Below are 27,344 nucleotides of genomic sequence, written 5' to 3'. Positions count from 1 at the left end.
TTAACAGAGCCTTCAGTTACTCTGCCATCTGTGCCTGGTCTTGGAGGAAAAGCTGGGGAGGGAGGGTGTCTTTTGCAGCTTCTTGATTGATTGGGTTCTGCCAAGTAGGAAAAGTTCTGGTAATTGGGATGAACCACGTAATGCCGTTTAGAGGACCTTGACAGCCATTACCTTCTTAGGGAGCCAGTAAATATGTATGGTGTGGAAGGATGGGTGGGTTTTGTGTTCTTTGCTGGTTTTGGCCTACAATTCCCATAGTCCCGTAGGAATACTGGGAGTTGTGCTCTAAAATCTGGCTGAATAGGAATTGGGTGTTGTTATTCTAAAAAAAATCACTATATGTACCAGTATATAAAAATTCCATATCCTATAGAGATAATGAAGAAACAGGAAAATAAACAATATACAGTGATGCAAACTGCTGATCTAGAGACATTGAAGTCTATTCTTCCCCAACAATGGGAAAAATTGACTAAAAGATTAGGGTTTTGCATTAATTGTGGCTTATCTATTCATGAGTTTTGAAGATTTCACCATTATCCCATATTATAGTAACTTCACAAAGAAGGCTAACCATTCATTGTCATTTGTGACACTGCTGCTAAATTGAGTCCTGGTGTCCAACCAGTGAGATGACCAGAAGTTTCTGTTTTCACAAACTCTTCAATAGGTTAAGACTGGGTAGAAGGTTACTGTACAGAAAACCCCAATGCAATACTGAGTAATCTAATGACATTTAGAAATCTTAAGGAATGTTTACTTTCTGTTTCCAAAATAGGCCTTTAGTTGCTAATATAGTTCTTAGTATTCTACTGATATTTACAGCCTTCGTTGGATTAGCATACCTGGGTGGTGATGGGGGAAATAGGAATGCCTGGTTGTTTGCAAGCTTGTTTAATACATTTTCAAAGACTCAAAACGGTTTTGAAAACCTTGTAGCAATAGTTAAGAATTAGTTCAAGCATGTTTGAACAGCTTAGTTAAGAACATTGGGGGGGGGGGGAATGAGCCCTTTCAACCCTGTTCTATGAATAGACTTTTGGTTTAATCTGTTATTAAATTACCTTTTTATACTGGTATAACAATTTCATTTGCAAATGAAGTGTGAGAAGTATTCTCATTTTTAAGCTCCTTTTTTCCCTAAGGCTAAAGGCAATGCTGTTAAAGCACCTGAATTTGAATTTCAGAAGTCCAGGTTCATTTCTTTATATATTTATTACTTCAATTTCTTTGCTGGTCAATTATAAAAAGTATTCTAAAGTCTGCAGGTATTGATGAGCTGAGTATTGTGTAGGGTAGATTTGATAAGGATTATATTGTACCACCATTTTGTAGGATTACCATTCCTTATCCCAGCTATAAGAAAACTGAGAACAAGAAAGCCGGGGAGAGACTTTTCAAAGAAATAAAAAAATGTTTATTTGTTAATTTGATACTTCTAAGGGGAGGTAGTATTATTGATCCATTACCATAATTTCTACAATAACTATTGCTTAGCCTGAAATGCTCAGGAGTGTAGGCTTCCTAGGCTGCTTATTGAGAATAGAGGTCCTTCCACTATGTACAGATAACTCAGTTTTATCATACTAGTTTGGCTATTCTATCACATGACATTTGCAGTTTCAACTATCTAAACGTTGTCTTACAACAAAATTTAAAGCCAAGGTAAGACAACAATCCTTGTTAGGATCTTGTTTATAAAGAATAGTAATATATTTTCTAGGCATAATCATCATAATCTGACATGGAAGCCTGACTATCTGGAACAAGTTAAACTTGTTAAAGGTCATGAATGCAGAACAAATTTGTTTCCATCGTTTACCCAGCATAAAGAGGTAGCAGATTATTTGGCTGAGATAAAGAATATTAGATATACTACATTTCACTCTGCTATGAATAGATTTTGAAATTTCAGAAGGCCTACCAACTATGAAAATCGAGCCACATTCAACTCAAGTCTTGTGACAAGAAGCTCTTTATCAAAATGATATGTTTAATGCAAGTGTGGAGAGGAGATGGTCTACCAATGCTTACTAGACTAGTTTCCATGTGATTTCACAATTAGTTGTGCACTTCAATTCCTAGGGATTATATTTCCGCAATATGGGATGTGAGATACAAAAGTTTCTCATGTTATCTCTAATGCAAAAAACTGATTGTCTGAATGATATGAAATAACCAAATTCAATTAAAGCTTAATCTGGCTGCCTATCTGTAATATAGTTCTGCTGAACAGTGAGATAGTTGAATTGTGTTCAAAACATGATTCTGCCTTTCAGTGTCAGGGTTCCAAGTAACACCCCCAACGAAAAAAAGTTTCTGTACTCATCAGTTTGAAAAGCATCAGATATCAAATCTTCATTTGAAATTAATTTCTATATGACAGTCAACCTACTTGTAGGACAATTGCTTGTAAAACATGCACTTGCTTGAATGTCCCATCAGTTTTTAATGAATTTTTGGGACATGACAGAGGATCATTTTTATTGCTGTGCCCATGGTTTAGAGCTTCCTAGGGAGAAATTGTGCTGATTCTTTCTTGGGTTTGACCCACTTTTCTCTTTTTAAGAGACATCTGTGTGATAGCATTATTTTTCCTTTGTGGAATTTAAGTCTGTATAGCTGTGATCCTACTGTCCAAGAGACTGTCCCTAGGGTACAGGTGGTCTTCAACTTATGACCACAATTAGGACCAGAATTTCTGTTGCTAAGGAAGGTGGTTGTTAAGTGAATCATACCTGATTTTACAACTTTTTTGCCATAGTTGTTAAGCAAACCAATGCAATTAACTGAAACACATAATTGTTAAGTGACTCTGCCTTTCCCCATTGCAAATGTATGCTGGTTGCAAAGCACCTAAATTTAGATCATGTGACCATGGGGATGCTGTAACGGTCATAACTGAGGACCGATTGTAAGTCATTTTTTTTCCAGTGCTATTGTAACTTAGAATGGGGGCTAAACTAATGGTTGCAAGTTGACAATCAGCTGTATGAAATTTAAGGAAACATGTCCTCCAAGATCAGACAGGAAAAGTCCTCCTTTAAAATAACAAATAGCATTCAGTGTCAACAAGAACAAAGTGATGCATATTGGCACACAGGTTAATGAAATTTGAGCCAGCAGTGACTGACCTTGGAAAGGAAGCTTAAAGTGGACAGGTCATTTGCTGTAAAAGAGGCAAATTCTATGCTAGAACTATTAGGAAAAAGATGCTCTGATAAATCTCCTAGGTGTGACAATGTACATGCTAGTCAGCAGATGTTAAAAAGGATAAGAAAGGCAGCTTTTTTGTTCATAGATTATCCTACAAAGAAAAATTATAGCTTAGAGTTGTTTGTTTATTAACCATAAAACAGAGATATAAGGGAGATGAGGGGAAGGTTTTCTTCTCTTCCACAATGTTTAAATGGTTATCCACTAGGACTCCAAGATCCCTTTCACAGTTACTACTATTGAGGAAGGTACCACCTATACTGTACTTGTGCATTTTGTTTTTCTTGCCTAAATGTAGAACCTTACTCTTTTCACCACTGAATTTCATTTTATTAGATGGTGCCCAATGTTCAAGTTTGTCAAGATACTTCTTTATCTTAAGCCTGTCTTCTGGAGTGTTGGGTATTCCTGCCAGCTTGGTGTCATCTGCAAATTTGATGAGTTCCCCATTTATTTCTTCATCCAAATCATTGATGAAGATGTTGAAGAGTACTGGGCCTAAAACAGAGCCTTGGGGTACTCCACTGCATACTTCCCTCCATGCAGATGCAGTTCCATTGAGGACTACACGTTGAGTGCGGTTGGTCAGCCAGTTACGAATCCATCTGGTGGTGATGCTGTCTAACCCATATTCTTCTACTTTATCTAGTAGTAGGTTATGGTCTACCTTATCAAATGCCTTACTGAAGTCCAAGTAAACTATATCGACGGCATTCCTCTGGTCCACTAATTTTGTCACATTATCAAAGAATGCAATAAGATTAGTCTGGCATGATCTGTTTTTGACAAACTCATGTTGGCTTTTGGCTACTTTGTTTACTTCTAGGTGTTCGCTAATTCGTTGCTTGATTATCTTTTCCAGAATCTTTCCTGGTATTGAGGTTAGGCTGATAGGTCTATAGTTTCCAGGATCTATTTTTCCCCTTTTTTGAAGATAGGAACCACAACAGCTCTTTTCCAGTCCTCTGGCAGTTCCCTGGTGTTCCAGGATCTCTGAAAGATATAGTTCAGTGGTTCTGAGATCTCGTCTGCCAGTTCCTTCAGAACCCTGGAGTGTAATCCGTCCGGTCCTGGTGATTTGAACTCGTCTAGGTAGACAGGTGCTCACTTACCATTTTCTTCCCTATTTCAATTTGTGTTCCTAATCTGATTTTTGTGGTGCTGTTTTTGATTGGTTGGACTGTTTTATCCCTTTGGGTAAAGGCAAATTTGTCAGAGGGTTAGATTGTCTTGTGACTTTACCGGTTTGGTTGCCAATATTTCCACAAACTTCCCTTAGCATTTGCAAAATGGAGGTATTACTTTTTTATATGCCAGATTCTACTCTTGTGTCCCCTTTGTCTTACTATTTTCTTTTGACAGATCCAAAATAACTTTCCTAACACAATTCCTAGTTATTAGACCATTCTGTAGAGCTACTTGATGATACATATATCAGCTGACTTAAAATTATATTTTTGGTGTCTGTAATAATGCACTGCTTTCTGTGGGTTTCTGTGTGGTTTTTTTTATTTAAAAAAAGCATATGCAGCCAACTAATATTGAGAAGGCAGATGTCTATAGGAAATGGCAGAATAATAAATGGTGTGGGAATAAACATGTAGAAACGAAATCGAAATGATAGAAAAACTTCAGAAAGTGCTTATGATGACAGATTTTGGCTATTGTCCAAATAAATTAAAAATAACTTACATTGTACATTTAATTAGAAATAATTCCCATGAGGCCTCCTCAGGATGCTTGTCTTTTAATGTTACCATGTCTGCATATAAATGAAACAGTAACACTGCAAGAAGAAAATATATGAAAGTAAGCACCATCCTGAAAATAGCATTTCATCCTGTCAAAAGTGCCATGCCGCTGTTCTCTGACAGAACTAGTCGCCTCTATTATTGGGAAAGCAAATAATAATAATTAAAATTTAATTAGGAGAGAAAAGAAATATGACTGCTGAATTCCATAATCTAATATAAACTTTCATAATTGGGAACCATTTTTCTTATTAATTTGATCTGAAGAAGAAAAAATAGAATTAGTTTTATTTTTAAAATGTCACTAAATGAAAGTAAGAGAGTTGCACCTGTTGTATAAAATTTAAGAAAAACTGCAACTCTAAGGTAAGTTAATTTCTCATTGTCAGAAAGAATAAATTCCTGAAACTCTTGCCTTACATAAATTGCAAGAGTAAATGTGAAGGTGAGGGATGCCTTTTAAAAACTGGGTGTCTTGTAAAGCTTTGAAATAGTTTTTCAAATGCTCATATAATTATATTTCATACTCCTTGCATCTTCCATTATCTTAAATAACAGAATCTTGCATGACAAGCACCTCTGTCATTATTAAAATCATAATAAATAATGCACAACGAGCATCTTCCTCCTCCTATTTTCCCCACAAAAACAACCTTATGAGGTGGACTGGGCTAAAAGAGAAGGACTGATCCAAGGTCACCCAGCTGGCCAAGGCAGATTCATGATCCCCCACTTTCTAGCTGGTGCCTTAACAACTAGATCAAACTTAGAAAGAGGCATTCCATTGGCATTTGCAAACATCTGTTTGCCTGATTTGCAAACAGATGCAACAAGCAATATGTTCTGAGAATGAATAAATCTGCTACAGCTTTGTATTGAGAGGAATGGAATTAAATAATCCAATTAAATGTGACAGATTTTTCTCACCCAGATCAAGATGTTTAGAAACCAATCTTCCTGATGAATGGATAATTTATTATTTTGCAATACTTACAGTATTTTAACAGTAAAAGCGATTCAGCCCCAGGTGAACTTACACTTCTGCCTGAAGAGGAGCAAGAACTACAAGGTTGGAGACAGGAGCAAATAGGTTGGAAAAAACTGATTAATAGGTGTCTGGTTTTGCCATTCTGTTTTTCATAGAAGTCTACTGGGCACATTTGCAGCGGCCTCGATCTCAAAAGATTTTTAAAATGATCTGTCCTTTTGTTGTTTGCTTTTCGTTTGGACTTCAGAGTAGCATATTATTTTTCTCATAGATGAGATTGAGATGTAGTGCCTTCCAAAGCTCAGGGCGAGAACCAAAAGTCATATTAGTCAAGCAGGTATCATTTTTGTTGAAGAAAGAATAACAAGGAGAGGCAAAAGTTTCTGTTTCCATTTCTTCGCTGTAGCTCTGATAAGATTTGCTTTGTTGAGGAACAGGGCTAGTTTGATTTCTAATATAAAGTTTGCAAAATAATTTTTAAAAATGTTTTCCAAGAAGAACTGAAATGAAGTCTGCTTGGAACCACATACAGAAAAGATTTCTAGGAGTAAAGAGAATATATATTGTTTGTTTGTTTGTTTGTTTGTTTGTTTGTTTATTCAACTTCTATAACTGCCCAACTCAACCCAGTGGCTTACTTTTCTAAAACTATTGAAAACAATGAAACAGTAAAAAAAAACACCTCCAGAAAATAAATACATACAGCCAATATAATTAACTAATAATAAAGCCAAAACAGATCCTAACACATTCTAAGGTGCAGGCCTGGGTATATAATCCAGTCTTGCAAAAAGGCCATTCCTTTAGGTATTACACTCCTTTTTATTTCATGTGTTTCTGCTGCCAAGTGCTTTTTTTTTCAGTCATTGCTGAAAATAATAATTCAAATGAATTCTTTCAGGGCATGTGTGTGTACACAAAACATTGAGAAGAACACAAATACCAGAAGAATCAAAGCAGAAATGAGTTTGTTATAGCAGTTTGATTTGGAGAATCTTTTGGGAAAGACATCACAGATAGAATGCAATAATTGTATTTGTGATAAGAAATAAATGATAGCATGTGTATCTGTAGGCCAAATTTGTATAGTTGTGGTAAAGAACAAAAGTCAAACCTTTGCTTTGATTAAAACGCACAATACTTTTTATTATGTTCCATTTTATCATTCTGTTTCAGTTTCTTGGTTGATCATTTTTATCATGGGGTCCATCCTCCATTTTATCCCTTTTCTGGTGTGGTGTGGGGACAATAACTTGGTCCTTAACACCAATAAGACCAAGGAGCTTATAGTGGTCTATAGAAGGAATAGATCAGGCATCCAGTCCTTGCTTATCAATAGGGACCGAGTGGAGCAAGTGGCCAGTTTTAAGTTTCTGGGTGTTATCATGCAAGAGGACTTGACCTGGGGCACCCACATTGCAGCACTGGTCAAAAGGGCCCAGCAGACTATCTACTTTCTTCTCAGGAAGAAACAACTGAATGAAAAACTGCTGGTGACCTTCTACCGCTGCACCATAGAGAGTATTTTAACTTACTGCACCTGTGTATGGTTTGCCAATTGCACAGTGGCAGATAGGACAGCACTCCAGAGGGTGAATGTCATTGCCCAGAGGATCATTGGTTGCCCTCTCCCCTCTTTGGAAGAGCTGTATAGCTTCCGCTGCCTTAAGAAAGTTCAAAACATTCTTAAAGATCCATCTCATTCTGGGCACACTTTTTTGAACTTTTACCATCTGGCAGACAGTACAGGACAATAAAAACAAGGCTGAAAAACAGCTTCTATCCCAGGGCACTAATTATATTGAATTCTACTGTACAGTGCAATTCTAATATCGGGTTTTCAATTCAGTTGTATAAAATGTGAAGGATATATGTTTGTGTTTTATTTTTATAGTTATAATGTACACTGAAGATGGCATTTAATTTCGTTGTACAAGGTGCAATGACAATAAAGTTAAGTTAACTTGTTGCAAATGATTACAGCATGGTGAACAAGAGATTTTCAAATTTGAACAATATAGAATTAGAAATGGTCCATTTTGAGTTTGAAACAGTGATTTTGCATTTGCTGTTTTGATCAATTTGAAAGCTATTTTGAACCCAAAATTATTCTTAAATTTGGAATAACTTATTTTAAGTTTGAAATAATTCTAAAATTGTCGAAGCACTCCATTTTGAACAATAAGTATTTTGCATATACCTAGATTGGACAAATGAAGGTATATAAAATCCTTATTTTGCTGATCCATTAAAACATTTCTGTTCATTATACATAATTGCTTATTTTCATAGAGAATCACCCCATTTAAAAAGTGTGAGGTAGGATGAACAGGTTAAAAGTCCTGCAAGAATAAAAAGTATTTGCCTAGCCCAGGAAAGCTAACAAAAGAGGGGCCTAGTGGGAAAAGTGCTGTATAACTGAAATGCTTTTAGTGAAAAAAGCCCCTTTGTGAGTGGTAATCTTCCATACCTCAGCATGACTGCATTCTCGCTTATGACATATTTTAGGACTTCTCACTGTTCACCTATTATTTTAAACTCCTACCTCTCTAATGCCTTTATGTGTCTCTTCACTTTTTTTCTGGTAATATTTTTACTTTTGGAACAATCAGGTGACACACACATGCACACACACACAGTTTCTACTCACATTCTCTGTTATGGGGAACTAAAATCATTTCCTGATGCTTTTGTTTCGAAAAGTAAAGTGCTAAAGACAATTCAGGCAGAGAGACAAACTGGATTCTCTTTGCTTTTCATTCCTTCTCTTTTACCCTTTCTTGCTTCCTCTTTCTTCTTTTTCTCCAATCCATCCTTCTTTCTGTTTGAAATGGGCCTTTACACTGATAATGTATTTTACAAAGTTGTGTGCACCTCCCCCCCCCCCCCCCAAATATCCTATGGCAATTGTATGCAGACTCTTGGCAGCTGATTATATTTGGCTCTGCTTTATACTTCATTTTCAAATGGCATATAGCATGCATGGAACAAATCTAAAAGCAGCTATTTCCTTGTCTCCCCAACAATTCCCAGAAAGCGCTACCTCCTGCATTTACTGTAAATCCCTTTCCTGCTTTTTAAGGGGAATGCAAGAGGATGGGCTTTTGTGGAGAATAACAGCTGAGGTGAAAATCTCTTCCATGCTTCATTTGGATGCAGTGCACAAAACTTAGGGATTGAGGCTCCTCAAGATCGTTATTGTTGTTGTTGTTGTTGTTGTTATGTGGGTATTATCTCATTATAGTGGGCTTTCAATCAACAAAGACCAGTTCATTTATAAAATAATCTGAAGAAAATTTCTGTATAATTTTCTTGGGGGTATTTTGTAACTGAAGTGGTCCTTATTTTACTCAGATAAGAAGTTCTCCATCTAGGTGGAGATAGAATCCAGGAGTGAGTTGACTTTGCCCACTCACTGATTGGATTGAGTCTGTCAAAGCTGTTAGGACACTCCCCTGTTGCTAAGGCTTTTCAGCTTTTGACTACGTCCCTCAGCAAAGACAGTTGTGTCTAACCTTCTCCCTTCGAGAATTCCTGGATAAACTTCTAAATAACTGTTTGTGAGTAATGATTCAGCTAATTCCCTCTTCAAGGTAGAGTCACTGAGATTTCTTTAGGTGGTGGGAGTTTCAGCTCAAGCCTCTGAAGGCTTTGACTTTCTTGTCAACTATAACTTGACAGTTGGGCTCCATTTTGACAGTTGAGAGTTCGTGCGCTTTTGGACTGCATTGCAGATATTTCATACAGCCACGGCTTGCTCCCTCGACTTCTTTCAGTTGGCAGGCTTTTTACAATTTTCGACAGTGCTGCAGATCATGCGACGGCTGACTAGCCTGACAACTGGCTTCGTAATTGTCACCTGGGGCTTCGTGCTCCCCTTTGACAGCTAACGCAACAGAAGCCATTTTGAGAAGGGGTGGCAATCACGAGCGCTGCTAGCCCAGAGACAGGGAGACACCAAGCACCAAGTGCAGCAGTGCTTATCTCTAGCGTGGCTCAGTGAAGGGAGTCACAAGCGAGGCTTCACGCTCCTGAGTTCCAACAAACTTGTCAGACAGGGTTAGCAGTCACGAGCGCTGCTCCGTGCTGCCATCCTTTTGCAGCACTGGGGATTACACCGCACCAATTTTAGTCTCAGGCAGTGCAATTGGTCTAGAGCAGACATTCCTGACCACCTTGGACAGCACAGCTGGGAATTTAGAACAGACCTAGCCTGCCGGTCATTAACTGGTTGCGCTCTAAATTCCCAGGGACTGTTGACTGACAGCTAAAGCTCCGCTCACATTATGGAGATGGAGACCGCTAATGGGTTAGTAAATGATGCAGAGATAGAAGCAGTGGTTGAATTGACAGGGAGGCAGACCAGGGAGCAAACAGAGCAGCAGCTGTCTTCCACAACCCTTGAGAGATGCAGTGATAAGGCTGTCTCAAAAAAGCACTGTTCCAAGGGCAGTAAGTCTGGTCAAACCCCTAGGAGCTCCAAAGCAGCTCAGAAGGATGAGCATAGAAGACAGAAAGCCTTAGAAAAAATCTGCCTCAGGGCTGGCACTAAGCAGGCTTCACGGCCAGAGGTACGAGGTGAGACAAGTCAGCCTATCAGCCTGCACTTACTTGAGCTATAACCAGAGGGAGACAGATATCTCCTCTCTCCTCACAGCCCTCCTTTGACAGTTAGCAATATAGGTCTCTGTGGTTTGATGTCAGGCTTGCATAGCCCTGCTGGAATATCTGGACAGGGCAGGAGAATAGCCAGAGCTGCTCCAGAGGCTATCTTTACCCCCACAGCAGCTGGCCTTCGCCCTGAGATGGAGCAATCCCAATAACCCATGACAACATTCAGGGAATTATTTCTGATGCCATTAAGCAGGGCATTGCTGCAGGACTGCAGCAGTCTAGAAGGACATCAGTAGTTTCTGGTGTTTCCCTGCATCCACATGTTCATGATCTGGAACCCCAGTTTCATCAGGAGATTCTTCAGTTTCCTGAACCCAATTCACCAGTTCCATCCCAGGAGAGCCAGGCTCCTCTTTCTGAGGAGGAAGGACAGAGAGATCAAGATCTCTCTGATGATGAGAACATGGGACCCAAAAAGTCCACTCTCACTGGACTATTTCAACCCAGCTTTTTTAAATCTCTGCTTTTCAAGGCATGCAATGCTATTTGGCTTGGGCCTCAAAAGATTGAGACCCAACCAAATAGCCAAGCAGATCCTACTGGCGCGTTATTTTCAGAGCAGGCTACCGAGGCTGAAGTTATTCCATCCCCAAAGTTGTTCATCGACATCATCCAACAACAGTGGTCTTCACCTTGAGCAGGACCCAATCCATCTTTGGCTAACAAACGGTTCTACAACATCAGGCCAGATTTAGCCAAATTGCTACATGTTCCGGTAGTGGATGCTCCGGTGGTAGCCTTACAGTCCTCCTTCACCATCCCTGGTGACCCTGGGGACAATTTGAAACCAGAGGACAAAAGGGCAGATCAGTCTTTGCAATGGGTCCACCTGTCGGCAGCATGGCGGTCCGCTCAGCTACAACCGTTTCCTTCTTTAACCACACGGCCTTGCTCTGGCTTCATCAGATGCAAGAGAGGATCCCAGCAGCTGACATGCAGTTGCACCAAGATTTAAATAAGCTAGTGGCAGCAATCCAATTCTCTGCGGATGCCACATTGAACTCTGCCAGATTTGCCTCCAGCTCAATTACTTCAACTGTGGCGGCATGTCATTTGCTGTGGCTCTGATAGAGGCAAGCTGACACCCGTCACAAGTGGTGACTGGCTTCAGCTCCTTTTAATGGGGAGCACCTGTTTGGTGATCCACTGGAAGCCTTCCTAGTGGAGTCCAAGGACAAGAAAAAGATTTTGCCATCTGGGGCCAGGTGAGGCAATTTTTGCCCCTCTCCATATTTCCTTTTGGCTCTCTAACGCAGATGCTGCATTTCCCCAGGCCCAGGGGGAATTCTTCCCTAGGGACACGCAATACCAGGACAGACCTCCTAGATGTAAACAGTCAAAACGGCCCTTTTGTGTCATTTCTTTCATCGCTCCAAGTAGTATCATTTCGAACCCTCCCACTGAGGGCCACCTGGCGCTCTTTGCTGACCGATGGAAGGAAATTATATCAGACAATAGGGTCTGGGAGATAGTGAGGTCAGGCCTCTCCCTGGAATTCCTATCCACATCCTCAAGGTTTTTCATTTGTTGACCTGTTTCTAAAAGTCCTTCTAAGAAGGCCCTCATGGAATTAGCAGTGCAACACCTGTTCATTATATGGGGCGATACAACAAGTCCTAGAGGGCCATCATGGGCAGGGATTCTATTCCATCCTCTTTGTGATTCCCAAGACCTTGGGGTGCGGGAGAGCTATTCTGGACCTCAAGAGGCTGAACCGGCATCATGTTTACAGGTGGTTCAAGATGCAGTCTCTTCAAGCAATACTGGGGGGCGTTCAACAGGGTGACTTCCTAATGTCTATAGACCTGATGGAGGCCTATTTGTATATTCCCATGCAACCTTTGCACCAGCAATACCTCTGGTTTCAGTATGCCAAGTGACATTACCAGTATAGGGCCTTACCCTTCGGTCTGTCGTCAGCACCAAAGGTGTTCACGAAGGTTTTTTTTCACTTTGGTAGCTCATCTTAGGGCCCTGCCCGTGTGTGTCCAGTGCTATCTGGATGATATTCTTGTCCAATCTTATTCAGCCTCCCAGGCTACAGAAGATCTGCAGGCCACCATCCAGGCACTACAACACTACGTTCTCTATCAATCTGGGCAAGAGCCACTTCACTCCTACCAACTGCCTGCTCCACCTGAGGGCAATCATTGGCACTGTAGTGTGCAGGACCTATCTGCGACAGACCAGCCTCAAAGACTTGGTAGGTCGGGTCCAGAGGGAGCGGACAGTATCATTGGCCATGCTCTCACAGGTCCTGGGCAAGATGGTGTCCTGTATTTCCATTGTTCCCTGGGCGCATCTACACGCCAGAGATCTTCAGTGGTTTTGTTTACTCTTTCAGGGGACAGGTAGGAGCAGTTCGCTGGCCAAGGTCCGCATCCCATTGGAGGTTATCTGATCTCTGTGCTTGTGGAGGTCCCCATCCCACTCCAAGGGCTGTGTCTTCAGAGAACCCAAGCAACTGACAGTCACCACAGACAGTCACCACAGACAGTCACTACAGACGCCCTTGGTATGCCGACCTAGTGACTGTCAATCTCCACTCCATGGCACATTCCACAGTCTCTCTTGTCTCTACACCAAAGGTTAGTTTGTCATCCCAACCCCCAGTGGCTATAATTAACTGCATGGCGATTGAGCGGCAAGCCTTAACAGCCTATAACATCTCCCTCAATGTCATTGCTACCATTCACGCAGAAGCTCTACTAACTGCATTTATGATGCCACATGGCGGGCATTCACACTATGGTGTACCAACAAGACTATTGACCCACTTAAAGCGTCCATTCCTCAGATATTGGACTTCTTACAGAGGGGGCTTGATCAGGGCCTTACCCCTAATACATTACGCTGACAGGTAGCTGCTTTGGCTTCTATCCTGGATGATCTTGCCTCCGACCATCTACCTTCTCATCTCTTGATCTGGAGATTTCTCCATGGAGCGTCCAATCTGCATCCCCCTGCCATCCATAGGTATCCGACTTGGGACTTACCTAATGTCCTAGAGGCTCTGACTGCCTCGCCCTTTGAATCTATGAGATCCACTTCGTTGAAACTGTTGTCCTTTAAGACGTTGTTTTTGGGTGGCTATAACATCTGCCAGATGTATTTCTAATTTGGCTGCTCTTTCAGTCAGGCATGACTTATGCGTGTTCCATCCAGACCGAGTCGTTCTAAGACTGGACCCAACATTCATACCAAAGGTGAATAGCTGCTTCCACAGGGGTCAAGATTTAACTTTGCCTGATTTCTGCCCATCTCCTCATCATGAGAGGGAGCATAAGTGGCACACTCTTGATATACGATGTGCACTCAAGATCTACATCGACTGCACCGCTTCGCTCCACCATTCAGAAGCTCTCTTCGTTTCCTTCCTTGGGTACCAAGGCTTCATCGTCGAGTCTGGGGCGGTGGATTAGGGCCTATATTAAACTGTCTTATGAACTCCAGTCCTTGCAGGTTCCTCTAAACATTACAGCTCATTCTGCACGTAGTATTGCGACAACTGCTGCTTGATCCATGCAGGTCACGTTGGAGACGTCTGCCGGGCAGCCACATGGACGTCTCCCACGGTCTTTATACATCATTACAAGTTAGACAAGTATGCGTCAGCTGACGCAGCCTTTGAGCGCAGAGTGCTGCAACAAGTGCTGGTGCCTTAACAGACTTTCTTTAGTATCCCCATTCTAGTGGACAGCCCAGTCTTTGGTACGTCCCAGTCTCTCTGCTGTCTCCACGATCACAGGAAAATGGGTGTTGTTCTTACCTCATACACTCATTTTCTGTTGAAGTGGAGACAGCAGCCAGCCCTGCCCTGGTATGCATCACGCAATGGAACTTTTTTGTGCAGAGGAGAGAGAAACAGAGACTATGGACTTGCACATGTACATTTTGCTCACAATTCTCACTTGAGTCTACAGTTTTCCTTCGTCTGAACTGGAGAAGAGTCACAAGGGCCCGAAGACATCATAAGTGTAGACTCAGTCCAATTGGTTACTGGACGGAGCATACCCAGTCTGGCTGCTGTCTCCACTTCAACAGAAAATGAGCGTATCAGGTAAGAACCAACGCCCATTCTCAAATTGGCTTGAGGCCATCTTTTATCTGACTGTTGCCTTGATAGTTGCTTTTCCTCCTGTGCTCTAAGGCCATTCCCTCTTCCCTCCATACAAATCAGCTTTTTAAAAAAATGTGTATATTTCTTACCAACAGATAACTCAACTGATGACACAATGGTCACTTGACCATTCCTAATCATTTTAAGAAATGTTGACTACAAATTGATTATATACATTTAGGGAGGTCTCTTGCTTGATGGCTTCCCAGCTGACTACCACATAAGAGGTTTTAATTGCCTATTTTAGTGAAATATATTTTGAAGTTTTTTCAAATATATTTCTACCTTCCAAGTTTCAACCAGGCTCAAAATATTGTTCTTCCTAAGGATCTATCTATTTCACTGATTATGGTACATGCTAAGATTACAAGACTCTTTGGTTTTCACATCACAACTAGTTACAGTATTCCAATAAATATGAAGCAACCCAGTTCAGGTTGTTGATTAACTACTTTAACCTAAAATTGGCAGAATCTAGCAGCTATTTCATCAGATCTGAAAAAGCTTTTGACATGGTTTCATGGTGGTTTTTGAAATAGTTTTATATTGTGGATCATTTTTTGTTACTATATCACTAAATTTGATAATGTGAAAAATATATTGTGCTTTAGAAATTAATCATACATTTCAATTCTTAATCTTATTTCATTAAAGTAGAAGCTTAGTGCCATGATTAATAATATAATTTGGAGAAAATCAAATATGATGCCACTAGGCAAACCTTATGGGGCTTGCTGTTTGGACAGCAATTTGCTGTGATATTCCAAAAAATGACCTCTATCTAAATTTGTTACCAGACCTACAGTGTTGAAAAGTAAGTAAGTAAGTAAGTAAACTTTTATTTATAAACCGCGCCCTTTTCTAAACAGGACTCGGGGCGGTGTACAGACATATTAAAAACCATATAGATACAAAATATAAATGTGCATAAATATATAAACATATAAGAACATATAAGTATAGTTAGACAACATCTGTATATTTTTATTTAAAAGAAGAATATAAAGTTATGGCCTTTAGGTACAATAATAATTTGTCTTTAAAAATAACAGCTTGATAAATGCAGTCTGTGTGTGACTTTTGTTCTTTAAAAAAGAACCTGAGGATTATTGCAAAAATACACTAAATATATACATACGTATATGAGAACTTTCGGTTGCTATTAAGAACATATCATAGTGCTATCAATTATTGGCTTTTGAAACTAGGTTCATGCCACAAATTATTTTTAAAGGTGTTATATATAAAAAAAGTTATACAAAGATATATAGTTTGCTATAGGGCAGGGTGTCAAACTTGATTTCATTGAGGGCCGCATCAGTGTTGGGATGGGCGTGGCGAGCTTGATGTCATTCGTGTCAGGGGCACCTGTAGTGAACGGAGTGATCTGCCAGCGAAAATGGGCTCCTGAGCTTCATTTTCAGCTGCGATGGCCTCCTGCAACCCTCTGCCAGCAAAAACAGAGCTCAGGAGGGCTGAGTGCGATTCTCCCGAGCTCCTTTTTTGCTGGCAGAGGCATCGTGGGCTAATCCTTCACTGTTTCCAGGGCGTCCCCACTGGCCAGATCTAAGTACCCCATGGACTGGATCTGGCCCCTGGGCCTTGAGTTTGACACCCCTGAACAAAGGGATGTTTAGAGACAATATGTAATAAACATTTAAATTGTTGACAGAAAATTATGAGCTTTTCAGGAACATAATCTGAAATAGAAACAGTATTGTCAATATTTTGCTTTAACTGAAGTTAATAAGAAATGAGATGTCAGAAAATAATCCAAAATATCTGCTGACTAGATTGCTCTGAGGGGGAAAAATACATTCATATTAGGAAAATTTAAAAGAGACAATTTGCAGATTAAAGTGTTGCAGATTAAAGTGTTAGTATTTAGAAAGGTATTCAGGGTTTAAGAAAGCAACATACATTGTTTTCAAATTTAGCTGATCTTATGGTTTCCCAGTTGCTTGGATCATTTCATCCTAATTGAGGAGAGAAGGTACTACCGAAATATGTGAGCTGTATGTCTGAGAAATACTCAGCCCAAATCTCATTTCTGAGATGAAGTCAGCCTCAGGAAACTATTCACTTTCATCTACCCTTAATGTAACAATTATATAATTAAGTTACTAGAAGGTTGAGATACAGAGAGAAAAAACAGGAGAAAGTTGAGATACACAGAGAAAAACAAGATAAGTGCATACTTGAGAGGTATTAAGAGTTACAGATCATCATCCTTCAAAAATCCAAGCTCTTCTTCAGGAAATGATCAGATCCAAGAAGGTGTATTTTTGCTTCCACCCCCCACAAACCAGATATTCTGCTTATTCTTCCAAAGACACAAAACATTCCATGGTTTTTTGAGCATAGGCAGTCCTCATTTAAGAAAACACAGAACTTCCAAATATTTTGTTAAACTATGTTTATAGAAGTGAGTGAGCATTCTTCTGCAAACCTCAGTGTTATGCCAAGCAAACCGAACTATTGTACTTTTCAAAGCATTTTTTTTATTGTTCCAGAGTCTACACCAGTGTTTCTGAACATTGACAACTTTAAGCTGTATAGACTTCAGCTCTCCAATCAGTGCTAGCTAAGGAATTCTGGGAATGGGAGTCTGCACATCTTAAATTTGCCAAGGTTCAGAAATAGTGGCCTACATTATTGCCTGCTATTAGAAGGTATAATTTCTATTGCTGAGCTTATTGATCAGAAGGGTGGGCAGTTTGGCGGTTCAAATCCCTAGTGTCGCGTAACGGAATGAGCTCCTGTTACTTATCCCAGCTTCTGCCAACCTAGCACTTCGAAAGCATGTAAAAATGCAAGTAGAAAAATAGGGACCACCTTTGGTGGGAAAGTAACAGTGTTCCATGCGCCTTTGGCATTTAGTCATGCCAGCCACGTGACCACAGAGATGTCTTCGGACAGTGCTGGCTCTTCAGCTTTGAAACAGAGATGAGCACCACCCCCTAGAGTCGGGAACGACAGCACTTATGTGTGAGGGGAACCTTTACCTTTACACACACACACACACACACACACACACACACACACACACACACGTCAGATGAGATCATAGACAAGAATTTTGACAGCTTTTCTCATAAATTGTTACTTAGTGCAGGTGGAGAAAAATTTGGAAAGAAGTATTTTAAGCCAGTAAAAGAGACTTTGCTTTAATTAACCATAAATGTGACTGGGCAAATTGCTATGAATTTCCAAGCATATTATTTCTCCTAAAGTATAGACAAAACTTCCTGAGTCACCAGGCAGACGACGTTACACTTTCACAGAAACTTCAGCTGTGAGCAAGAGTTTGTTTAACGCATTAGGTACACTGATCAGAGATTTGGAATTTTTCAAGGATCACTTAACAAAACTGCATTTCTGTCATCTAGTTTTGCTAAACGTCTGTTAGAAAATGAATTTGCCTCACAGTCATACATTTATTTACGTAAGTTCTGCTTTTGAAGATTTTGTGATTATTCATTGTAGCCACAAATCCAAGTTCTTCCTCATCCTGTTCCTCTTCATTGTCTCCTCCTTGGGGGGGGGGGAGGGGGAGACAGGATTTCCTTTATACTGTCTTAGCTTTCTCATAGAGAAAGGTAGAATATTTGCAAAAATCCCACTTGCCTTCCGGGAAGGAAACTCATTACTCAGAGTATAGAGCCATGATCTAAGAGATTATTAGATTATTGCACTTTGCTTGTTGGAAAGCAGCTGGGAAGAAGGCAAATCATATGATCCCAGGATGCTATAGCCATTGTAAATACATGCCAGTTGCCAAGCACCAAAATTTTGATCATGTGACTGAGTCGTAAAGATGAGACTCAATTATAAATTGTTTTTTTCAGTGCTGTTGAAACTAAATGGCTTACAACTAAATGTAAGTCAAGGACTATATGTACAAGATGAGCCTTCATAGATGAGCAGACTAGACTAAGATAGACACCAAGCCCAAAAGCATTCTTACTGCCTGTGTTATAAAAAGTAATTGATAGCCATCCTCACCTTATAGGCTCTACCACAAATATCTTCCTTGAATGAGTTTTATTGTGCACAAGCTTCTAATGCTGGGAAAGACTAAGGGCAAAAGAAGAATGGGATGACAGAGAATGAGGTGGCTGGATGGAGTCATTGAAGCAGCAGGCGTGAGCTTAAATGCACTCCAGAGGATGGTAGAGGATAGGAAGGCTTGAAGGAATGCTGTCCATGGGGTCGCAATGGGTTGGACATGACTTCGCAGCTTCATGGTTAAAATCTCTGAAATACAATCCAAAGGTTTCCAGAGTGGCATTGTTTTGTAATGAAGAAAACCCAAAATCGTCAACATAATAGATGAAGCTGCATATCTGAAGATGGAGACAGTATTCCTTGAAAGGGAATAAACAGAGAATGGAGAACCAATTTGTACATAAGGTGGTGACTCTGGAGACAATTGAATTATTTTAATTATTTTAATTATTACACAAATATTGGTAAGTGGGGTACTAGAAGCTATGGTAATGTGCTCTCAGTAGAACAGAAAGTAAAACTGTGGCATATTTGTATATAAATTAGGGTTGCATAAATGCAAATCTACCCACCCCACCCCCAATTCTAGTTTTGTCTAAAAATTAAGAGAGACGGTTTGTTGTTGTGGTTAAGACACCAGACTAGGAACCACGAGATCATGAATTCTGGAAATCTGAAGATGCCCGGCAAAAGGATGCTTGCTCCACCACCTGCCTTCCAGGTAATATATCTCCACTGGAGAAATGTGGGGAGGGGGAAATGGGTTTGGTACATTACAAGGTTATAGAGAAATTTGTTCAGAGGTAGGAATTGCCTATTAGTGATTTGCAAGATAAAATGAAGGCCATGTATTCAGGAAGAGATGTTAAGATAGAATTTTGGAAGCTGAACAAATTAAGAGGAGAAAAGGAATAGAAAGATTTACTTGGAGTGATGACAGTAACATTGTGAGTTGGCTTGATCCATATAGATCAGGTCCTCATACAACTGCAGTTAAACAACGTCTCTTTGAAATAGGTCAGACAACAAATGAATCAACTTTGGAGCAACTTAGAAATCACCACCATATTTTGCAGGTTGATTACTAACTGCAAATAAACCAAATAGTAGATTTAAGACCTTGACTTAACTCAAGAATTGTGCAGGAAAGGAAAGGAAGAGGCAGCAGAAGCATTCTGGCAAAATTAAAAATTGAAATGTTAAAGGATGTTGTACCCACTTCTGCTAGGAATATGTACAGAGCCTGCCAAGAGTGTAGCAAAGTGAGGGTCAAATGTGAAATGTAGCAGACAAATAAGGCAGCAATCTTTCCAAATTGCTTACTTAACAGGCTCATACCTTGATGATATCCCAGAGTTTCCCTTCCATTGAAAGAAGTCTTTTGGGGAATTAAACAACAACCTCGCCCAGCTTCAGTAGTGCTAGTAGAAATTCAAACAAAAAAAAAGCATAAAAATACTCAAAACCAGCAAAAAGAAAGAATGGAAACAAGTAGTCACCCATACTCTTTTTATCTGGAGGATAGCTGAAATAGATTGTTACAGGTCTGGGCCCTGATCCTCTCAAGTAAATTTGAGGCTACATCAATTTAGTTTCCACTTGTTTGTACTGGCTTGAGTACGTTATATTTACATATTCTGAAGTGGACTAAATGGAAAAATCTATCAGTGACATCCTAATCCCCCCAATCCCAGTAGCTATCTCAGTGTTTTAGAAGGGCCCCAAAATATGGTCCAAGACTTAATGACTGGCGCCCAATTACAGATTAAAGCCATTAGGGATTAGCGGAAAGCGAATCCTTTAGAATTTTGTCATGGCTATTTATAGTATCAATTCAGCGCCATTCCTATTATTATTAATAATAGGGAGGAAAGACAAACTACAGGTGACAACATGCAAGGCCTTACAGCAGTCAATATTTAAAATGAGTACTTGATGGGCTGCAACATCCTAGTGAACCTGGACTAGACAGGTGAATATAGCTTATCCATATTTAGATATTTAAGAAACATCTGCAAGACAGGGAAGCTGTTGAAAACATTGAGGAGGAAAGTAAAATAAAGAATGTGGGTGGTAGTGCAAGTAATAAAATATAGGTAGGAAGAAAGCTGTGGGGGGAACGAATTTGTGGAGCAATCAACAGCAAAGAGTGCAGAATGGCAAGGAGCATGTGTAAATGTAGTGAAAGCTGACAGTTTTATGAGAAAACATGGAGAGACAGAATGGGATTTTATTGGGAGATTGAAGGAGTGGATGGTGCAGTTACAAAGAAATAATAAAAAAACAACAACAATGAGACAGAAGATGAAAGTGGAGAGAAAATTAAGGATAAAAAGCTGCTGTGATGGGAACTAAAATAATCAATAGAAGCTTTAAAGAAAATTTCAGCCCTACCTATAAAAGAGGAAGAGGAGACAGCAATCTATATTTTTTGGAATCTAAGATGCACCTTTTCCCCCCAAAAAAGAGAGAAAATCTGGGTGCATCTTATGCATTGAATATAGCATTTTTGGCCTCCCGAAACCCCGCCCTACACATTTCATTTTTCACAAAAATGGATGTGCAGAGGGTTTGGGAGGCCTGCAGAGTGCTCCTGGGGGTGGGGGAGGGCAAAAATGAGTGAAACAGGCCCATTTTTCACAAAAATGGAGGTGTTTGTGCCCTCCCGTCCCCAGGAGCACTATATAGACTTCCCACACCCTAGGCACGCCCCATTTTTGCAAAAAATCTACAAAACTCTACAAGTCTCCTGCACCCTGTTTTTTGTAAAAATAATAATAATAATGGGGCATGCAGAGAGTTTGGGAAGCCTGCAGAGTGCTCCTTGGGGCCGGGGAAGGCAACACCTTTTTTTAAATTTGCCTCCTTAAAATCTTGGTGCGTCTTATACTCCGGCGCATCTTATAGTCTGAAAAATATGGTAATTTCTAGGTCTCCTCAGTTGTTGTGATATGAAAACAAACCAATAGCCATATTAGAGGAAAACATTTGAAAGATGCTAAATGGGGAAGGAACTAACTTTTTTTAATGCATAATTAAAGGTTCTATTAGATCTAGAGCTGATTTTTTTTGTTATTAAAGATTTTCCTTTAGGTAGAATTCACCTTGGTTAGTGACCTATTAAGGAAAACAGAATTTAACATACTATGTATTGTGGGATGAAAATAGCTGGGATTGAAGTGCTATTTAAAGCTATTTGGGATTCTTCTTGTATTCTAGAGCAAGATTAGCTACTAGAAAACAGTTTTTGGTTTGACACTAACTCATAGAGCGCTCATGTTAAAATTCCCTATATGTTTTCTTCTTTCCAGAAGCAGGCAATGGCAAACCACTTCTTAAATCTTGTCAGGAAAAGACCAGGGACTTTCCAGGCTAGGAGTCAACACTAACTCTGTACCCCAGAGGTTAAACAAGACTTAATTGTTTAGAAATATTGAATAAATATTTTATGACTAGTTAGTTGGCTACACCTATGAAAATCTATGAAAACATACATACATACACACACACACACACACACACACACACACACACACATATGTGAAACTCGAAAAATTAGAATATCATGCAAAAGTTCATTTATTCCAGTAATGCAACTTAAAAGGTGAAACTAATATATGAGATAGACTCATTACCTGCAAAGCAAGATAGTTCAAGCCGTGATTTGTCATAATTGTGATGATTATGGCTTACAGCTCATGAAAAACCCAAATCCACAATCTCTTTTCTGATGAGAGCAACTTTTGCATCTCATTTGGAAACCAAGGACCCAGAGTATGGAGGAAGACTGGAGAGGCACACACTGCAAGATGCTTGAAGTTCAGTATGAAGTTTCCACAGTCTGTGTTGATTTGGGGAGCCATGTCATCTGCTAGTGTTGATCCACTGTGCTTCAATAAGTCCAGGGTCAACGCAGCTGTCTACCAGGAGATTTTGGAGCACTTCATGCTTTCTTCCATAGACGAGCTTTATGGGGATGCTGACTTCATTTTCCAGCAGGACTTGGCATCTGCCCACACTGCCAAAAGCACCAAAACCTGGTTCAATGACCATGGGATTACTGTGCTTGATTGGCCAGCAAACCTGTCTGACCTAAACCCCATAGAGAATCTATGGGACATTGCCAAGAAAAAGATGAGAGACATGAGACCGAACAATGCAGAAGAGCTGAAGGCTGCTATTGAATTCCATAACACATCAACAGTGCCACAGGCTGATAGCTTTCATGCCACACCTCATTGAGGCAGTAATTGCTGCAAAAGGGGCCTAAACCAAGTACTGAGTACATATGCATGCTTATACTTTTCAGAGGTCCGATATTGTTCTATGTACAATCCTTGTTTTATTGATTGCATGTAATATTCTAATTTTCTGAGATTGTGGATTTGGGTTTTTCATGAGCTGTAAGCCATAATCATCACAATTATGACAAATCACGGCTTGAACTATCTTGCTTTGCATGTAATGAGTCTATCTCATATATTAGTTTCACCTTTTAAGTTGCATTACTGAAATAAATGAACTTTTGCACGATATTCTAATTTTTTGAGGTTCACCTGTGTGTGTGTGTGTGTGTATTTGTGTGTGTTTGCGTAGCTTTTCACAGGTGTAGGTATGCTGGTCTTGTTGTATTCGGGTCTTTTCCCATGTCAGATTGAGATTGTCTTGGCAACGTTTTGGCGAGGTCTCACTCGCCATCTTCAGGATGGTGTTTTGGGGTTAAAGCGTGATTGGAGCTGCCACTCCTCTACAAACCTTGGGGGAGGGGGGTTGAGTGCTGGCCCCGTTTCAGCAAGTGGATTAATTGGATGTGTGGCTGTATCATGATTGGTAGATTGGTGCTGGCTGTGTGTCCGTTGTTGTTTTGTGTTGTAATGGCCTGGGTGGTGGGTAGGGCTCATTTGTTGACTAGGGCTGGTTTCCAGATGCCTGGTAGGCGGGAGGTATCATCAGGTTTATTCATATTGTGGGAGTGTTTCTCTATTTGGATAGCTTCCATAATTATTCTCTTGTTGAAGTGTTCAGTTTTGGAAATTAACCTGGTTCCTTCCAAATTAATTTCATGTCCTGTAGCTTTAAGGTGCTGGAAAAGGGAGGAAGTTTTTTTCTTTTTTTCTTACTGAGTTCTTGTATTCTGCGATGTGTGCATTTATTTTCCTGTTCGTTTGTCCTATGTATGTTGCAGGGCAGATTTTGCATGGTATTTTGTAGACTCCTTGGTTTTCTAGCTAGATTTTGTCTTTGGGGTTTCTTAAGATGTTGGCTATTTTTGGATCAGTGTTGAAGGCTGTCTTGATATTGTGTTTGTGGAGAATTTTGCTGATTTTATATGTGGTGCCTTTGATGTAAGGGAGCAGGATGATGCCGTTGTCCTGTTCTATGTCTTGGTTTTTGGGGGGAGTCTCCCTTTGGATTAGGTTGGTAATTGTTTTTCTTTGGAATCCGTTGGAGATTAATACGTTTGTGAGAGTGTGTAATTCAGTTTTCAGGTGGTCTTTGTCGGCTAGGAGTTTGGTTCTGGAGATGAGGGTCTTGGCTACAGAGTTAATCTGTGCAGGGTGGTGATGGGATTATATGTTTAAGTAGCGGTTGGTGTGTGTTTTTTTCTGATAGATGGTGTGTCCTAGGGAGCCATTCAGTTTTTTGTAGATTAGGATGTCCAGAAAGGGAAGTTGGTTGTTTGCTTCTATTTCCTATCAAAATAGAGAAACACCTCCACTACATGAATAAACGTGACACTACCTCCCGCCTACCAGATATCTGGAAACCAGCCCTAGTCAACAAACGAGCCCCACCCACCACCTAGGCCGTTACAACACAAAACACCAACAGACACACAGCCAGCACCAATCAGCACCAATCAACCAATCATGATACAGCCACACATCCAATCAATCCACTTGCTGAAACGGGGCCAGCACTCCACACACCCCCACCAAGGTTTGTAGAGGGACGGCAGCTTCAATCACGCTTTAAGCCCAAAACACCAGTCTGAAGATGGCGAGTGAGACCTTGCCAAAACATTGCCAAGACAATCTCAATCTTACACGGGAAAAGACCCGAATACAACAAGACCAGCATGAGGCCGCCTGCATTGGTTGCCGGTTGTTTTCCGGGTGCGATTCAAGGTACTAATTATTACCTTTAAAGCGCTCCATGGCTTAGGCCCAGGGTACCTGTGAGACCACCTACTGCCACCAGTAGCCTCCCACCGTCCAGTACGATCCCACAGAGTTGGCCTTCTCAGGGTGCCGTCGGCCAGACAGTGTCGGCTGGTGACCTCCAGGGGGAGAGCCTTCTCTGTGGGAGCGCCTTCCCTCTGGAATGAGCTGCCCCCGGAGCTTCGCATAATCCCTGACCTCTGGTCCTTCCGACGCGCCCTAAAAAGTTGGCTTTTCCAGCAAGCCGGCCTGGCCTGTTAATTTTATCTAATTTTTAAAATGTTATTGTCAGATTAATTGGGTTTGTTTTTTTGGATATTTATCTAATTTCCTTTTAATTTTTGTGATATGTGTTTTTTAATGTTGTACGCCGCCCTGAGTCCTTTGGGAGAATGGCGGCATATAAATCCAATAAAACAAACAAACAAACAAAAACATATATACGATAGATAGATGATTGATAGATAGATAGATAGATAGATAGATAGATGATAGATAGATAGATAGATAGATAGATAGATAGATAGATAGATAGATGATAGATAGATAGATGATAGATAGATAGATAGATAGATAGATAGATAGATAGATAGATGATAGATAGATAGATAATAGATAGATAGATAGATAGATGATAGATAGATAGATAGATGATAGATAGATAGATAGATAGATAGATAGATAGATAGATAGATGATAGATAGATGATAGATAGATAGATAGATAGATAGATGATAGATAGATAGATAGATAGATAGATAGATAGATAGATAGATAGATAGATGATTGATAGATAGATAGATAGATTCTCCATGACAATCTGTATCTAGCCTAAACTTTCAGCTTTTCCAATGGTGCACTTATCACCACTGTAACTGAGTCTACCCATCTTGCTGCTTGTCCTCTTCTTTCTTCTACGTTTCCTACCATTAGAGCTTTTTCCAGAGAGCTAAATCTTCACAAAATCTATCCAAAGCACGATAGTTTTGAGCCTAATTTTGTGCCTCTGGATCAATATTTTTAAATGATCCATTAATTTCTTTTCTGGCTGTCCATGATATGGTCAGGAGTCTTCTCCAACACCAAAATTCAAGAGTGTCAGTACTCTTCCTCTTCTGCTTCTTCAAAGTCCAACTTTCATTTCCAGAGCATATTGCAGAAGATACCATCACTTCCATGATTCTGATCTTTGTCAATGAGGACACATCATGGCATTTGAATATTTTTCGCAAGGTTTTCATAGCTGCTCTTTGGGGAAGCAATGAGGAAGTGTGCATGCACATGCGCCCGCTAGCTGGCAGTTTATTTCTTGACTGCTTATTCTATTATTGTTGATGGTTGATGCTAGAAGGCAAAAACATATCTACCATTTTGTTATCTTCACTGGCAATTCTAAGGCCGGTGATTCTTCCTGTTATCATTAGTTTGATTATCTGGTATTAGTGTTTTGCCATATGTCTATATTTATACAGATTTCTCATGAGGAAAGTAAGATATTCTAGGATTCCTATTTTTCTGAGCATATTCCACATTTTGGTATTGTCAAATTGAAAACCTTTCTGTAATCAATAAAGTCTAGTATTTTTGGAATTCTTTGGCTTTCTCAGTTATCTAGCATGCATCAACAATAATTATGACTAAAAATCAGAAGCAAAATAATTGGATATAAGTCACTTAAAATGAAATAACCATAAATTGCCAGTAGGAATGTTTCTTTGTTGAGCTTTGTTTCCTTGTTGTTACAGATTTACATTGTTTGGTTTTACTTGTGATTGTAAATCAGAAATGGTTGTTATTAATTGATGATTGGATATTTTTGGATAGCATCAGCCTGACTCATCAATAGAGAGCTCACATTAAAATGCCCTGTATGTTTTCTTCTTTCCAGAGTCAGCTGCCAAGATGGCACAATGGAACCAATTGCAGCAATTGGACACAAGATACCTGGAGCAGCTCCACCAGCTTTACAGTGACAGCTTTCCAATGGAACTTCGGCAGTTCCTTGCACCTTGGATAGAGAGCCAGGATTGGTGAGAAATTCTGTTTTTTAGCTTCCTGGATACATTTGAGCAAAAACACATATGTTCTCGAGCGGGGGTCCCCAAGCCCTGGTCCTTGGTCAGTTTGTGGCATGCCCCATTCACTTGATGCAGGCAGTACACGAAACCACATCCCCTCCAGCCTGCAAAGAAACCTCTCTCCACAGAACTCAACTTGTCCCTGGTGCCCAAAAGGTTGTCCTAGAACTCTTCAAATCAATGAGTAAAATACAGGTGCTCAACTGACTTATATTGTTGCTTCAAAAAATTAAGGTGAGGAAGCATCTTTGGGGAAGCAATGAGGAAGTGTGCATGCACATGCGCCCGCACACAGACACACACACATATAGATATGTGTCCCTGTGTTTTGTGTGTGTGTACACATAC

General features: G+C 40.1%; 1 protein-coding gene across 2 annotated transcripts in view; it reads left to right on the top strand.

Moving 5' to 3' along the window:
• Positions 1-27,344, top strand: part of STAT3 (signal transducer and activator of transcription 3) — a 62,210-nt gene that overhangs the window by 506 nt on the left and 34,360 nt on the right. For both annotated transcript variants that reach the window (XM_081933693.1, XM_081933692.1), the window contains exon 2: positions 26,807-26,948. In XM_081933693.1, coding sequence (XP_081789819.1) covers positions 26,821-26,948 — 128 coding nt within the window. In that variant the 5' untranslated portion in view covers positions 26,807-26,820. The remainder of the gene's footprint in view (positions 1-26,806; positions 26,949-27,344) is intronic.

Source organism: Natrix helvetica (genome assembly GCF_964273705.1).
Source record: "Natrix helvetica genome assembly, chromosome: Z".
NCBI classification, from domain to species: Eukaryota; Metazoa; Chordata; class Lepidosauria; order Squamata; family Natricidae; genus Natrix; species Natrix helvetica.
Note: the sequence above shows the minus strand (reverse complement) of the source record. Positions and strands in the feature narration are given on the sequence as shown.